Source organism: Drosophila sechellia, chromosome 3L, assembly GCF_004382195.2.
Source record: "Drosophila sechellia strain sech25 chromosome 3L, ASM438219v1, whole genome shotgun sequence".
NCBI classification, from domain to species: Eukaryota; Metazoa; Arthropoda; class Insecta; order Diptera; family Drosophilidae; genus Drosophila; species Drosophila sechellia.
Window position 1 is genome coordinate 23564240 of NC_045951.1, and position 17424 is coordinate 23581663.

Consider the following 17424-nt stretch of genomic DNA (forward strand, 5'->3'; position numbering starts at 1 on the left):
TCGGCCCAACAACTGTTACGACCTCATTGTCTTATTAGACGACTAAGTCCCAACTAGACGATGATTCCCACCCTGTTTATCGAGCGAGGCTTTCTCACGGGCGCACTGATTATCCGGTTGATATGCGTCTTTGAGATAGTACTAGACCAATGTCTTAATCCTCCTGTCATTTTTCCCAGGTTAACGACGTGAACCAGCTTGAAGACGCCATTGATCCTCCAGAAATTGCCGTTCTGAAGCGGGATATCGGGCCTTCATACGTGTAGCCCACATCTACGAAAGGCAGAGCAAAACTTACAAAAAATAACGTTTAACAAATCATTGCTATACTTTAGTGTGTTAACTGTGGTATTTTTAGGAGTTGTTTGTTATATGCAATTCTTATTATTTTTTATGTTAGTTACCCGGATCTAAGGAAACGTATAGCCTTTTTTCCTTTTAAGAACGTTTTTTAAAATTGGCGAGAAGGAAGAGCCCTGAATTCTTGTTTCACTTCCTTAAATCGGACTTATGAAACATTTTTCAGGATTTTGTTTTAATTGTTACTGCGCTGTTTTCCAAGATTGTATGTGACAGGTTATTGAAATTTAGATTTGTTAAGTGTTGGATTAGCTCAGAATCCTTAAAAGTCGTTTTTGAACAGGTGTCCAAAAAGGTGGAGGAAAACCACTTCACTTCGATCTTGTGCAGTGGGGTATGGTACAATTCTATTTCTAGCGATGGGAAGTAGTTTAGGACGGTAGGGCACAAAAGTCCCCCTTTTATTTAATTTTTTTTTTTTTTTGGGACAGTAAAATGGTTGGAGAGCCTCTTCCAGTCTTCCGCGCAAATTAACCGAAGATTTTGATTCTTAGGGAAAAAGTTCGTCAAGTTTGGTAAATTTGTCTATACATCTTAAGTACAGCTTTATATCCAACGTGAATATATCAATGTGAAGTATTTCACAAGGATATGTTGGAATAGGTGTTGATTGTAATTCCCGTTTGTTTGGATGTCTCTCATATTTATAGAGTTTGCTACATTAGCAAGAGGATAATTGGACGCGTATTGTGCTCGTCATCCTCAGGAAGTATAACTTCTCGATGAACCGAACACATACCTCTTTAGGTACCATATGGGCCCTACGATGTTCCCTTTTAATTGCTCTGCAGATATGTTCGGCGTCGGACAAGTCTACAACCTATCTCTGCGTTAGACGCATTTTAAAGAACTTAAAATTCTCGAAGCAAAGATCTTGAATATTTATAAATGAATTATTATATATTTGTATTAAAATTCATATTTTAAAAGTTAAATATGATATAGATACCTTGTATATACTGGAATGGTGGCACCCATTGAGTACATCAAAGAGCAAAGACATGAGCACGAAATTTTTCTTGGGTATTCCCTTTTACCCTTCATTTCTTATACCCGTCGCGCTTCCACCCATACAAATTTTAGGCGTACAAAAAATGACCTGCGGCCGATCGTTGACTGTGCGTCCACTCACCCAAACGGCTCTTGCGCAGCAGGCCTCGGGTGGTTTTTTTACTCGTAACAAAAACACCACGTTGGTAAAACACTCGAATATTTCGTATTGCCGCAAGTAGGGTGTCAAAAAACACGGGGTGCCTAGAGACCGAGTGTTTATCGGGTGGACGTAGAGTGCCAGTGGCGGGCTGCAGTTCTCTGCTTTTCGTGTCATACGACGCTAGACAAGCGTCGACCATAAAATTGTATACTCCATCATCAAGGCACTTGACCTCTTCGACAAGTGAATTTTGATCATTTTATGGTGAGGATTCTCGAAATTATTATTTTTTTTTGGAAGATCCCGGTACCGTTAATGTTGGTTTTATGTGGTAATGCCTCTATGCTTTATGGAAGAAGTTCAGGTTAATGACACCGCCCTCCTCCTGCCAGGGGTTAAAGTTAGATCTGCAGCTTTGCCCTGATTGATTTGGTTTGTTTTTTATTGCTAATCTGACCCCTTGGAATCGGGACATTCCCCCTGCAAATCCGTTCGGACCGTAATTGAACGATTGGCCAGCAAAAGCCTTGTATTGAGGAAGAGGGAATCGAGGGCTGCTCGTTTGTCGATAGTGTCGGGTTGAAAGATGGTCCGGGTGTGGGGAATCTCGGTGTAATTGCTTCTTGTCTCCATATTTTGTTATTCTAAGCAAATTAAGAACGACTCATGCACGTTCGCTGGCATACGATCAAGCAGCAGTCTGAGGCATCGACCTTCGCCCCTCTAATAAGAGCATTTAATACCATTTCCCTTTGTCCACGTATAAAAGCGTTTTCCACTTATTAACTTACTAATTCCTTCCTTAACTCTCACAACTTGGGTCGTCAGAGCCGAAATTGTGGCACCCAAGCGATTTTTTAATTTTTTTTTCATTTTTTTATTAGTCCTGTAAATTTCCATAGATTTGCCAAATTACTTTTTGGCACGCTCACTCTCACGACCTGAAGACGCCGAACCGGTAACGTCCACACTGTGGAATAATTTTTATATTTTTTTCTCATTTTATTCCCCAATATCTATCGATATCCCAGAAAAATTATGCAATTTAGCGTTCGCATTCACACTGGCTGAGTACCGGGCATCTCATAGTCGGGGAACTCGACTATAGCATTCTCTCTTGTTTTCTGTTAAAATTGGGGGTTTTCTTTTTGATTAAGTACAAAGTTAGTTTTAAAGTTTAGCTAAGCTCCGCTGCCCAATTCGACTACCTTGTCAGCGTTTTGCCTCAGCGGCTCAGCGGCTCAACTCTTAGCCAAATCCCACAGTGTCAGCACAGTCACACTCGCAGCGTAAGCAACTTTGTCAACGGTACGCTGCAGAGCTCCAGAGTCGTTTGCCTGTCGTCCGGTGCTGACGCTGCGATGGAGGTGAGGAAGGAATTGCCCTGCTTGCAGAACAATAACCGGTTCTGCAGTGCTGGCAGCGAGCGGGTTGGGAGGTGGAAGCAAGTGCTGAGTGTTAACTCCTGCCCCTTTATGATCTGCGCCCCGCAGACTAAGTAGCCTTGGTCTGCTCTGGGGTAAGGGGCGGATTAGTGATCACGGTTATATTGCCGGGTTTCGGTAGTTCATGAGTAGAGAGAGGTCCACTTCCTCCACAGAAAATACAAGAGAGAAAAGATGAGCAGAGCCAATTCTGCCTCCGTAGGGATGAAAGCAACAACTCCTCGGCCACCTCGGACATCTTTTCCAAGTTCTTTAAGCTGATGACATGCACTTAGTCCAGAGATAGGCGGTTATCGTATGCGGTTACTTGTGTTAGGACAGCCGGCAATGCCATCAGGTTGAGTAGCTCGTGTAATTTCGGCCCAACAACTGTTACGACCTCATTGTCTTATTAGACGACTAAGTCCCAACTAGACGATGATTCCCACCCTGTTTATCGAGCGAGGCTTTCTCACGGGCGCACTGATTATCCGGTTGATATGCGTCTTTGAGATAGTACTAGACCAATGTCTTAATCCTCCTGTCATTTTTCCCAGGTTAACGACGTGAACCAGCTTGAAGACGCCATTGATCCTCCAGAAATTGCCGTTCTGAAGCGGGATATCGGGCCTTCATACGTGTAGCCCACATCTACGAAAGGCAGAGCAAAACTTACAAAAAATAACGTTTAACAAATCATTGCTATACTTTAGTGTGTTAACTGTGGTATTTTTAGGAGTTGTTTGTTATATGCAATTCTTATTATTTTTTATGTTAGTTACCCGGATCTAAGGAAACGTATAGCCTTTTTTCCTTTTAAGAACGTTTTTTAAAATTGGCGAGAAGGAAGAGCCCTGAATTCTTGTTTCACTTCCTTAAATCGGACTTATGAAACATTTTTCAGGATTTTGTTTTAATTGTTACTGCGCTGTTTTCCAAGATTGTATGTGACAGGTTATTGAAATTTAGATTTGTTAAGTGTTGGATTAGCTCAGAATCCTTAAAAGTCGTTTTTGAACAGGTGTCCAAAAAGGTGGAGGAAAACCACTTCACTTCGATCTTGTGCAGTGGGGTATGGTACAATTCTATTTCTAGCGATGGGAAGTAGTTTAGGACGGTAGGGCACAAAAGTCCCCCTTTTATTTAATTTTTTTTTTTTTTTGGGACAGTAAAATGGTTGGAGAGCCTCTTCCAGTCTTCCGCGCAAATTAACCGAAGATTTTGATTCTTAGGGAAAAAGTTCGTCAAGTTTGGTAAATTTGTCTATACATCTTAAGTACAGCTTTATATCCAACGTGAATATATCAATGTGAAGTATTTCACAAGGATATGTTGGAATAGGTGTTGATTGTAATTCCCGTTTGTTTGGATGTCTCTCATATTTATAGAGTTTGCTACATTAGCAAGAGGATAATTGGACGCGTATTGTGCTCGTCATCCTCAGGAAGTATAACTTCTCGATGAACCGAACACATACCTCTTTAGGTACCATATGGGCCCTACGATGTTCCCTTTTAATTGCTCTGCAGATATGTTCGGCGTCGGACAAGTCTACAACCTATCTCTGCGTTAGACGCATTTTAAAGAACTTAAAATTCTCGAAGCAAAGATCTTGAATATTTATAAATGAATTATTATATATTTGTATTAAAATTCATATTTTAAAAGTTAAATATGATATAGATACCTTGTATATACTGGAATGGATTCTCTTTTTTCTTCCGTCCTTAGATATTTTGATAGCATGTTCCAATTGTTGTCGTCATAGTTAACGGGAAAGGGTCCGATTTCCTCTTCATTAACAATTATAAACATATTTTTTCTTGGAAGGTTTGAAATTAACATTTGCCTAGTCTTATTCATCCATATAAATGAACTAGGATTCACAAAATTTAGACTGTCTTGCCGCGTTAACGCAATGGGGATCCACCAAAGCATACTGTCTTGGTCGGGAACATCATGTAGCCTTTCCCTAAGATATACCTTTTGTTGAACAATTGCAGTTTCTGAATCATAATCTCGTATTATTGTGACTAGAGGTAGGCGGTTATGCTTTAACCAAGACTCAGAAATTCTTAATATACTCAGATCACTATCTAGTGAATTATCTGCTATGGCTTGTGTCGTGATTGCATTCCAGAAGTCTGAGCTTTTATACGTTTTAAATTTGTAGTCTGAAATAAAGCTTTGTATTGCGAGTCTAAAAGTGTATTTTCCTACGGTAAGGCAAAGCATTCGAATTATAAGCTGAACTTTTATTGAGGCAAACTCGTGTTTAATTCCTGTTATGTGCGAGTTGGGATACCTCTTGCTTAACTCATAGTACAATGAGTAAAGAATTGTCATTGGATATTTGCCATTAAACTCTTTTCCGCCATTAATCTAAGGAATAAATCTTATATATGTATTTTTCAAAAATCGTATTATATTTATTATATTGACTTACTTCAAAAACGATTTCCGACGCAATAAAACTGATTAGCGCTTTATTCACATTAGCATCAGTCCACCATTCGGGCGTTATCCATATACCAATCCATTGATATATTAGTTCGCGCGATATTTCAAATGCATCTTTCTTTAGAATTTCAGATTCTCTATAAGGATTATGAAATAATATTATTAGTAATAATATTATAGTTATTAATATAATATAGTAATTGTATTAGTAATAAGTAATTAAACACACTTACCTAGCTATCAGAATACCACTTGCGCTAATAAATGGAACTGTTGCAAGGCTAGGTATCGCGATAACATCAAGCTTAGTTATGGGGAGCGGGATACTAAAAAACTTTTGAATTGTGGTATGTGCAACATTAAGTTTGTTTTGGATATCCTAGAAGAAACAGAATACAAATATTTAAAAACTGTACTATAACTAAAAACTGAACTAGACTATAACTAAAAACTATAGTACAAATTTTAATTAAATGTAAAATAAATGATCTGTAAAACCATTAAATAGATTAAAAACAATATAAGTATTGTTTATAAATGTATATTGTCGGAAACTACTACGCCTTACACCTTACACCTACCCTAGGGTTAGAATTTGAAGGGTACTTCATGCCCCTGAAGCCTGAAATACATATAGAACTTTTTGGTTCTGCGAGCCGGATCGTCTTTTACGTGTTTGGTTTGGAGATTTCGATTTAATTGTGGGTTTTTATAGAATCGAAATAAATGAAAACGTAATACTCTTTCCCGAGTACTTCCTGATCATTGCATTGAAACAAAAAGCTCATAGATATGGAACTTTCGGGAAAAAAAGCCACAAAAATCTTAAGTCATTTCGAGTTTCAGCTTCAGGCAACCCTAATTTTGAATCTATGCATGGCAAAATCTTAGCACATATCAAGTAACAATGACTAAGAGTCATCGATATTTCCCTGAGGTCATCCGAAATAATTCCCTACAGAAAAATGTTTTTCCGGTTATCATCGACATGACATGTCCCCATTTTTATAATGCTAGTAGATGTAGCGTCAACAGTGCGACCAGAAGAAGATTAACAGGACCTGCATTAACAGAATCGAAAGCTAGTTAACAGAACCGGAAAAAGATGATGCGTAAGTTCAGAAAAAGATGAAAGTAAGTAGGAAAAGGAAGAAAAAACAAAAAGGGAGAAGAAAGAGAAAAATTTGAGTGCATTGTTTAACAACAATTTGTGCTTGCAATATTCAGACAAATTAGAGGCAGCGGACATTTAAAGTAGCCAAATAAGGAAAGTTGCTAGTTCTTCTTTGCGCTCATCTTCCCGCTTGGACCGAATTTCCATTCACGTTGCTGTTGCCATGGATGCAAATTCTGAAGAGGGTTACCGCTAATGCAAACAGGCTGGTGGAACGTTAAACGGACTCCCTCTGCATCTGATCGTTGAGCTTCAATAAACATTTAGAAAAATTCTCTATGAGCTCGAAGAACTTGTTTTGATTAAATCGAAAGTGATTTCAGTGAAAAGTTTGATGACATTCTCGTAGCTCTTAAATCCTCTGTGGGGGGGAGTTTGAAGCGCGCCTTGCAAATGCTCTACCAATCAACTTTTACTGACGACATTGTGATTGTGGCCACCAGCAGAGCTCACTTATGAATAGGGCACCGTCGCTGCCTCCTCTTGAGCTACAAAAATTCGCTGGAGGCTATGCTAACTTGGTGAACATGAGTCAACCCACCACCACGCTGCCGCTATCCCAAATGTTTCAGGACGGCCAGGGCCACGGACAGGGTGACAGTGGCGTCCCGGAAAGCTGTGAACCGAATCATACAAGTATATCGCAGGACAACAGAATAAGCCCCTAGGGACCAGGTCAGCAGAATCGCAACAAGAAGGCAACAGCAGCGTTCCATCTCCATGGTGGAATGGTTAAGCCACCTTACACCATGCCACCGCCAACTGGTATAACGTAAACCAATGTTATTTGGTAAAATGAGTTAAGTTGAAGAAAACATGCTTTGATTATAAATAAAAATATTTCTGCTATAACAGCTTGATTGTGATAACGCCGGATAAATGCTTGACTCATATTTATGAATTTATTAAGCGTTTCCTACCGTATAAAGTATATATATTCGTGATCTAGATCAATAGCCGAGTCGATCTGGTCATGTCCGTCTGTCAGTCCGTATGAACGTCGAGATCTCAGGAACCATATAAACTAGAGAGTTAAGCATACAGTTTCCAGTGACATAGACGCAGCGAAAGTTTGTTTATTCATGTTGCCATGCAAATTCTTACGCCCCCAAACCGCCCAAAACTGCATCGCCCACACTTTGATTAGATATTTTTTCAACGTTTATTAGTCTTTTAAATTTCTATCGATTTGCCAAAAAACTTTCTGCAACGCCGACTCTTACGCCTAGAAACCGCTCAAAACTGTCATGCTAACACTTTTACACTTTTTCTTTTCATATTTTTATTAGTTTTGTAAATTTCTATCGATTTGCCAAAAAACTTTTTGCCAGGCCCACTCTTACACCCACAAACCGCCTAAAACTGCCGCACCCACAATTTTGCAAAACGTTTCGATAGTTCGTCATATTTTTATTAGCCTTGTAAATTTCTATCGATTTGCCAAGTTACTCTTTGCCACGCCCACTCTTACGCCTACAAGCCGACTAAAACTGACACTTCCACACATTTTTACAATTATAAAAGTTTTTCTCATTTTAATTACCAATATCTATCGATATCCCAGAAAAATTAAGAAATTTCGCGTTCACATTTCCACTAGCAGGTAACGGGTATCTGATAATTGCAGAAGTCGACTATAGCATTCCCTCTTCTTTTTCTTTTATTATTTTCTATTATTATACATATGTATCTTCAGGTTGAGTAAGTGGTTCAATTTTGAACCGAAAAAGGCTTTCAAGACTTCTTAGCAGTAATAGTCAACGTGCGACAACAATATTTCGAGGAAGCCCCAGACAGAAGAAGACGTCGGGGTAGCTTCACTAGACTTGACTTTTTTTCTTCACAGGAGGATTAATACTAAATTAAACCCAAAAAAGACGGGACCGTGGAGTGGTGAACTCGCCGGCTGAAAGGAGGGAGAGCGGATATTCCCAGATTCCCTGGCAGACTCGGAAGCGGTTGGATTGAATACCTAGGATTGAATAACGCGACTTAGTTTGGGAAGACTACACCTTGGACCCCATAATGGAGAAAGAGGCTTTATCTGTAGGAACGGAAGACTCTCCGTCCTCCGCATGTGGGAGAATGACCTTTTGGACAGGGCGCTTTATTGTGCAGCAAGACGTACGGGTCTCAACGACTCGATTGCTGTCATCAGCTCCAGGAAAGTCCGAAAAGATTCTGCGGAGCCGCCAATTGTTCGCAGAATGTCCCCCATGACCACTAGACTGTCGTCGACTTGGAGACTTGGTCGGAAATGGTCATTTATTGCGCTTGTGGAGTTCTTTAAGATAGCAAGTTCCTAGAAAGCAAACTTGCTGCCGCACAAAGGCCTTGCCATTCTCCAAATGTACCCGCTACGATGCAAGCAAAGGCCGCTATAAACTTCTCAGTTGTAAGAATCTTACACGAATTCGAATCACCAGATTTTTGATATTAGGAATCCAATACTTCGATTGGGTCAGGCGTACGATTAATGGACTACCGCCGTGAAGAGCTATCTAGTGAGCGAATTGGATAAGAATTAGAAACGTAGGGAAGAATTATCGGATGGCGTTCATTATATTGGAGGCCTCTGGAGGCAGTGAGGCGGCCGCATGCCCTTAAGAGGCCGTGTTGCTCCATGAATGGAATCAGGTTCAGTAACGGACTGGGCACTGGAAGGGGACTTTTATCTGCCAGATGCTTCTGCTCTTGTCCGTATGCTCAATGCTGCGCCAAGGAGATCAGAGTTTTTTCTGTCTGTCGGATTTCTTCACTAGTGGGCCGTGAATTGGGCGTGATCAAGTACTAGCAGCAGCTCATTGGGATACGTCGAACTCATGCCAGAACTCCAGTTTAGGAAAACGTTCTAGGAAGTCAATAGACGGGGCCACTCTGGTCCGTGCCCCCAGAGATGATTACCAATTCATGTAGGGATGTGCCTCCACTGGATAGATCGGCGGAGTTTTGTTCAGATCGTGTGCGACTGGTGTCGCCTGCGTGATCTTGGCAACGCTGTTGGCCACAAACGTGGTCCAGTTGCAAGCAGGCTTTCGTAACCGGGTTAGCACAACAGTAGAATCTGTCCAGCAGTGGATACCTGAACTGGCATGTTGGCATGTGCGGAATTATTTCACCGAAGACACTCGTGTTTTGGCTGTAAGCAGGTGAGTCAAGATCAATCTCCACGCGGATGTAGATAGCCGCTTCATACGCTTCATCCGTCATGCTCTATGGTTACCTCAGGCTGATACCAGACCCGAACGCGGATCTGGTTGAGGTCGGAATACTCATCTAAGAGCGATTGCCACCTCTGACTTATTTCCGTGGGAACCTTATCGTCCCAGTCTTAGTCCTGCAATCAAATCTCCTGATTTCTCTCCCAATTCCCGATTCTCCGCCAGAATCGAACAACCATGCGATTTGGGTCAAAAATTCTCGCTTTGTATGGGAGGGTTCAAAAGCCAGGAGGGACGAAATAGAATTCCACAATATACCAAGCGTCTTATGCGGTTAGAACTAAAGGAATTCGACTTTACAGTCGAGTACCTAAAGGGGAAAGACAATTTTGTGGCAGATGTCCTATCCAGGATAATCATATCCGAACTGAAAAACCTACATTGTTAAGTCCGAAAATAAGGTCATATTTTAAGGAATTTTAAAGACCTTAATTGGAGTAATATAACTCGTTCGGTAAAAGAATACGTATGCTATATTTGAGTATTTTATTCTGAAGTACGGTCCAATGAGGACGTTCATTACAAACATGGGAGCAGAATATAAAAATTCAATTATAAATTAAATGTGCAAAATTTTAAAAATTGACAATGTAACTTCTACAGCACAACCAGGCAGATGGAACAGTAGAAAAAAGCCATAAAACCTTCACAGAATATATCCGTTCCTATATACCAATGTATATAGACAAAACAGATTGTGAGGTTTTTTTTTCCATATTTCATTTCCTGTTCATAAGAGTCAGTTTTCGGCAAGCAAAGAAACTTGCCAAAATATTTGAACAGCGAACATAGTATAGATCCTTTGTATAATGTGGATGACTATGCAACAGAATCAAAATATAGTTCATAAATAGCATATAAACAAGCTAATCAACAAAACTGTCTTGTAGAATTGCCCTTTTCAACGTGAAAATAATAATAAATATCAAAACAAGAAAAAATCAAATTTGTATTCTCTACATATATATTTAAATATTCAATACCAATTTTTAAGCAAAAAAAATTAATTATTTTAAGAAAAAAAAAATAATTTAAGTGACTTTATAATATTACGTTATTTTTCAAAAGGAGGGAGATGTACTATATGCGATTTCTCATGTAATCTAATGTCCACTGACTTCAGTACGGTTATAAAGAATAGCAGCCAAAACCCTTTTTTTAATATTTTTTTATATTTATACTTTATTAAGGCATACGGGCTAGCTGAAAACCCCTTTGTCCCCCTGGTCGCTATTAATTCAGCCCTTGCAGGCGCGCCGGCTAACAATAGTTAGCTGTAACCAAACAATAATACAAATATAACAATTAACAATATAACAATTATGAGCACAGCCGGTGGTGTTTTCCTTTTCAGCGTGTAGCAAACATTCGCTGATTTGTCACCATTGATGCCAATTTTGCAGCGTTTTGCCCATTACGCAAATGTAGATGAGAAGTCCTGAATGCCATCAGCAGCATCGTGTTCGCAGCAGGTCCTGCAGATGACACACACGTCGTCAGCAAATGTGGCCAACATTGACGACCCGGGTAGGCTAACGTCCGGACGCGGATGTCGTAGCTGTACAGGCAGTAAAGCAGCGAACCAAGTACACTTCCCTGTGGAACTCCGGCTGCCATATTATGCTCATTTGACAGAGCCGAGTAGAATCGTACCGCAAATCTCCTCTTTTCGAGATACGACCTCAGGAGGCCGAATTATGGTGCAGGCAGAGTTTTCTTAATTTTAGGCAGTATACCGGAGTGCAACACCCGATCGAACGCCTCACGTATATAGGAAGATGCAGCGCACTCTTCTCTACTCCTTGTTTTCGAAAGCGAATAGGATGGGCTCGACCACTCGGTGTAGTTGTTCCACCGTACAGTGTCCAGTACGAAAACCAAACTGATGCCCGGGCAGGATTCGACTAGGGCGCGATGTAAAACACACTTTGCTCTGTTCCAATCCGCTTTGTCCAGCAGGTGGTGAGACCTCATCCATCTTTTACGTAAACGCCTCTTCTCAGCTATAAGGAGCAGAATCTCTCTGGTGATCGGGATTAGCTGCTGTGGGCCTCTGCACCGGGCTAGGAGTTGCCAGTCTGGCTGCAGCCTTGATATTATGGGTGAGAGTGTCAACAGCTTCTTCTAGGTCCCTTTCTGAGTTTATCGCCAAACTTAGGTTCAGAGAGGACTCAAGATGCTCATGGAATCGTTCCAGGTCAGAATGCCTACCGATTAGTCGCTCCATCTTGGGATAAGCTGTAGCTGTTGCATCTAGTGATTATAAGTGGTAGATGGTCGGAGCTGAGCTCAGCAACGGACCGTATCTCAGCATGCATGTCCAGTATACCCCTGCTGACAGCAAAATCGATATAGCCTGGGGAGCCTCTACTGCCGTACGGGAATCTTGTAGGACCTCCGGTCGGTAGAGAGCTTATATCTGAGCTTAGGACCAGATTCGTAAGCGCTCGACCTCTTCGATTGCATCTCCCCGCCACAAAGCCAGTGGGATGCATTCCAGTCGCCCGTGACGAGGAGTTTGGAACATTGTTGATCCAGAATGCATTTAAATTCGTCCGTATTCCATATGAACCTCGGAGGGCAGTATATTGCGCAAAAATTAACAGGGCCATGGTCCGTCTCGATGACTGCAGACGCGAGTTGCACCTTGTCAGTGGCTATTGGTGTAAGAGGGAAGTGGTCTAGGCTGGATTTGACCAGGATCGCTGAACCACCTTTGGCGTTACCGTCGTTCGGATCGTTGGCAGTGTAGGACTCAAATCCAAATATTTTCGGTGCCTGTGCATCCTTGCAATGAGTCTCGCTGAGCAGCAGGACAACGATATCGTTACATTCCACTTCGGGCAGCTTCGTGGACACGCCATCGGCGTCATTATGGCGCTTGGAAAGCAGTGAGAGCAGATTGATGATCTGCCCCTGCTGCTGTTACTGTTGTTGCTGTTGTTTCATCATCATCATCACTAATTCCACCTGCTTCTCTTGAATCGAGCGTCTCTCTTCTCTCTTTAGCGTCTGCAGGATGACTTCAATGCTACTGCTAGCATCCGTCGCCACTCCACTTCTGGGTCTGGATCGCTGCATGAACGCTTGTAGTTTGCTGCAACATTTATAATTTGCAGGTTGCTGTCCACCACAGTTGTAGCAAGTGCACAGCTCGATGCGTGGCCTAGTACAGTCCTTCGCTGGGTGTTCGCCGGCAATTACTGCTTACGGCAGTATTTCGCTGTGTGGCCAAACTGCTGCCTACTCTCATATGGCATCGTATCTTTACTGCCAGAATCTCTCTATTGTTTGCCGCAGCAGCAATGTGCAGGAAGAACATGTTCACTGCCAGAGCTTTTGAGGTACCTGTTGCGTTTCGCCTTAGCGGTGTATGTATGTCGAGCACCTTGTGACCGATTTTTTCCAGCTTTACCTTGATCTGGTATGTAGCGTACTGTGGTGCAGGCCTTTCACGCATACCCTGAAAGGCCTGTCTCCTTTTAGCTGGTAACTCTTCGTTCTCCTCAGGACACCGCCCATTGACGCCCTATCCTCAACCTTTTTAATGTTCACTATATTTACCCTCCATTACTATAGGAGGTGGCTTGGACTGCGCATTGTTGAGTGAGCTGGTGATACCAGCGGAGGCTGCATCCCACTTAGCGGCAGCTTGGTGACTGGTACTGGGCTGGTCACACAGATTGACAATATCATCATCATTGACGTCTCTTGAATTACTATTTGTAGACAAGGTAGAGACTTTTCAGCAATTGCTCGTGAATCTCTCTCGGGCCCACGCCAGCAATTTGCTTCATCAACGTGAAGTTTAGTGATTTTTGCGGTGGGCTATTATTTTCCATTTTCCGTTGTGATTTTTATCGACACGAATTTGACAAATTTAAGGCAGACCTGTATATATGCAACAAATCACCAGGGTCCTAGCAAAGACTTGAACCCTGAGATAGATAAGCTTTGAGCTTCCAAACAGCTGTTTGTGCGATCGCGTGGCAGCTGGGCAGCACTGGGGCCTTTGGCCTGTTTTTTTTTTACAATAATGTGTTTTTCACAAGTATGCAAATTTGAAGTATTTTAGTATTAATAGATTCGAAATACGTTAAACTGTTTTGTTATAGCCCGCAAATGTTAATTTAACTGTGCACCGTTATAATAACAGCTGTTAAAGTCGGCTGTTGCGAGCTTATACCACGTGGCTTGGCTGCATTGCGCCCAAAATTTAGCTTAACTTTCAAAGTGTTAAAATGTAAAAAGAAGAAGAACAAGAGTATAATATGAAATGGATAATCAATCTTTAGGTTTTTATTATGTGTTGCTATTTGCTATTTATTGTGTGCGTCTCTTTCTAATAATTTGTACATTTAGCAAGTGGTGTCAACATGTAGTTGTTTTTTTTCAACTTTAAATAGAGCTACAACAATTTGTTCAAATTTGTTCAGTAAGTGTTTATATCCATGTTGTAGTGTGTTCAATTCCTAACTCATATCACGTAGTCTCTATGTGCGTTTTTTGCGGGTTTTTGAGAAATTTCATTTTTTAGGGAACAACATCTCGATTGCCAATGGTGCCCTACTGGAAGTGTGGCGCAAGCAAAAGAGCGTTCTTCAAAAGGAAAATGCTATTTTCACTTTTATCAGTGGTAATTTTTCTGATAGCAAGCTAGACTTTAATGAACGATTAACGAATAATAGTAATAACGAATGTTTTCAGTCAATCTTTTGCGAAATTGGAGAAAATGCGATCGAAAAATAAATGAATTTTTGAAAGTTTATTCAAAGTGGTTAGAAGAACACCTAGTCCTGAAGGAAAAAAAGAATAATAAAAAGGAAAGGAAATTAGCTGGACGCCCGAAAACGTCATATTATTTAAAAAGTTTGAGTGGCCGAAGACAGCAAGCAGATGAACTCGTAAGGGCGCAAAATCACAACGAACGTCTTTTGATTCAAGCTGCAATGCTAGCTGCACGGAAGCGCGGCCTGCTGGATCTTGCAGACATACTTAAAATTCTTTTGTTGAACCCAGCCAAGGCAAATATAAATAATATCCCATAATATCATCAATAAATTTAAAGAAGCGCGTTCGAAAACATAAGCGACTCTCTTCCACTAGAAGTCATTCTAATGTTAGCTTGCGAATTAGAACCTGACACCGATTCTTCAGACTCTACTGATTGTAAAGAGGAGGACGATTATGAATTTTTATACAATATGGAAATTAAAAATGAATTAAAAATGAAAAATGAAAATATAATAATATAGATAATAAATAAAATAAAATAAGTCTGTCTTTTTTGAATGAAAATTTTTAATTTTCACTATTATATCACTGATAGTGACTTGGGGGGTCACTATTTACTATATATGTGCCAGTATTCTGGACTTGTCCAAAAGTTTTTACCGCGAAAACTAATTTCACTTTATCCTCATCTTCTTCACCTAATAAATAATAATTAAAAAAAAAAACTTTATCCTCTTTTTCAGCTGCGTATTGTTAGACACGAACCATTTCTCCTATTGTGCCAAAACGTTGTAACACTTTGTTGCAATGCGCATATAAACGTTGGACTTCAATTCGAATGATACGAATGATGATATGTGTTGAATTTAAGGCTTGGCCAAAGACACTAGAATAACAAAATGCGTAACGCCATACGATTTTTCGGCACACGATTTTTTCGCTGTGGGTCCAGGATCTCTCGAGTTTTTGTTCAAGATCGAGAGAGCGGAGAGCGCTACATCGAACAGCTCTTTTCTTAGCATACAGTGACAACTGTATGTGTGCACACGTTTAATTTGACAAAAAAATGCACTTCACCTTAGAAGTTCTTAGACTTTAAATCTATATTATTTTTGATCAATTGGCACCATGCGAAAAATTCTTGTTTTGCATTGCCTTAACGTTATTATTATTTAAATATAGCTTAGAAATACTAATAGCCAAATCTTAATATCATGCAAAAAAATTTCAAAAATGACTTTATATTAGAATATTTGTCATTAGAGTATTCAGCTTGCGACGTGTGGAAAATTAATAAGGCAATGATTGTTGCGTGCTTGTGTACGCACTTCAGTTTACTTTTGCAACAAACTATTTTCATATTTTTATTTATTTTATAAATTTTTATTTTCTACTACTTTTATTTTTATAAAATATTTATTTCTCAATGTAATGTCTTCTTTTTGGAAAATTTATGTTTTAAATTACAGTAGTTATAATAATTTCCCTTGTATTTACTTCAATTATTTAGTATATTTATTAAGTCATTTGACTTAATTAGAATGTACGAAAATTATCTTTTTGTATTATTTAAAATGCGCATTATATTCAGTTGTATGTAAATGAACAGTTTTTATTATTTAAAATACACATTAGATAGTTGTTTTTCATTTTTTTTTTTTTTATATTCCAATTTGATATTTTTAAAAAGCGCGCAATTTCATAATTTTTCTACGAAATTGGCCAAAACTCCAAACATGTGAATTCGTTTTTTTCGATCAGAATTAATTTCGGTCCGAAAATCGTCTTCTAGCACAACACGCACAAATATACACGTTCTCGTATCTTGTTTTTACTCACACAAGCAAGCAAATTATATTTTTAGATTTCTTACGCTCTCAGCGTAAGCGAGCTGAAAGAGAGCAATTTTGGCCGTCAACAAAAAAGTGGCTGCATAGTTCCAAACCAATGTATGGCCGTTACGCATCTTGTTATTCTAGTGTCTTTGGCTTGACTGTTACCGGATATCTCACTCACATCTTGTGTGACGCGTTGTTTATCCAGGTTGAGTCGCTTTTCGGTTTCATCCGTGATGAAACTAACGAAAGAGATGAATGCGTCCAGATTTATCTTGGATGTGAACCAGCGCCGTTGGCAGTATCCCTTTTCTGGCTGAGCGATGGAGATGGAGACGGCTGATCGAAAATCATTGAGTTATTTGTGGGGGCAAAAAATTTGGTAATTTGTTTTGCGTGGATCGACAAACTTTGCATCGCGATCGTTATGGGCATTCCTTAGCAAGTATGTCCTTCTGAGGTAATTAAGATCTGCGAACGCCTTGCAACTTGCGATGTAATGCAATGTTGACTGACAATGTAGGCATTCGGAAGTCGTGTTTATAAATGTATTAGATGAAGAACGCTTTCCTGGTTGTAGCGCCTTCTGCTGGCCTGGTTGACCTGTGATCGTCATATCGGAGTCGACCTTATGCCCGCAGACCATGTTTAATTATGCCTACAGCATAAGGACATTTATTGCCATTTGGACTTACAATACGATCTAGATAGCTCTCAAATATGATACCGTGATAACGTAGTAAGCTTAAATGGCTCCAAGTGTAAAGTTATGACCTTTTGTCGTGCCGAATACCGAATTCGTGAACACACGAATAACACTCTAAATGGCGCTCTTTGAACAGAATAACACCGGTTGATGATACGGGTTGGGTCTGCAGATAGTCCGGACTAAATATTCACTTGCCGCGGTAGGCTAATCGGAACAGGTGGAATCATTGGTTGAGAAACAAGTCGAGACAAATCGGAATTTTCTAAATAATTTTTTTTTCTATTATTTGGTTGTGACAAACTGGACAAAACTGATACTCCCATTTGAAAAATTTGTTGTCTTACAAAATTTCTA

General features: G+C 40.1%; 1 protein-coding gene across 7 annotated transcripts in view; it reads right to left on the bottom strand.

Moving 5' to 3' along the window:
• Positions 1-17424, bottom strand: part of LOC116800890 (endoplasmic reticulum aminopeptidase 1) — a 116721-nt gene that overhangs the window by 35787 nt on the left and 63510 nt on the right. For all 7 annotated transcript variants that reach the window (XM_032717254.1, XM_032717253.1, XM_032717256.1 and 4 more), the window contains 3 exons: positions 5631-5776; positions 5384-5534; positions 4625-5319 (listed from right to left, as the gene is read on the bottom strand). In XM_032717254.1, the coding sequence (XP_032573145.1) occupies positions 4625-5319; positions 5384-5534; positions 5631-5776 (992 nt within the window). The remainder of the gene's footprint in view (positions 1-4624; positions 5320-5383; positions 5535-5630; positions 5777-17424) is intronic.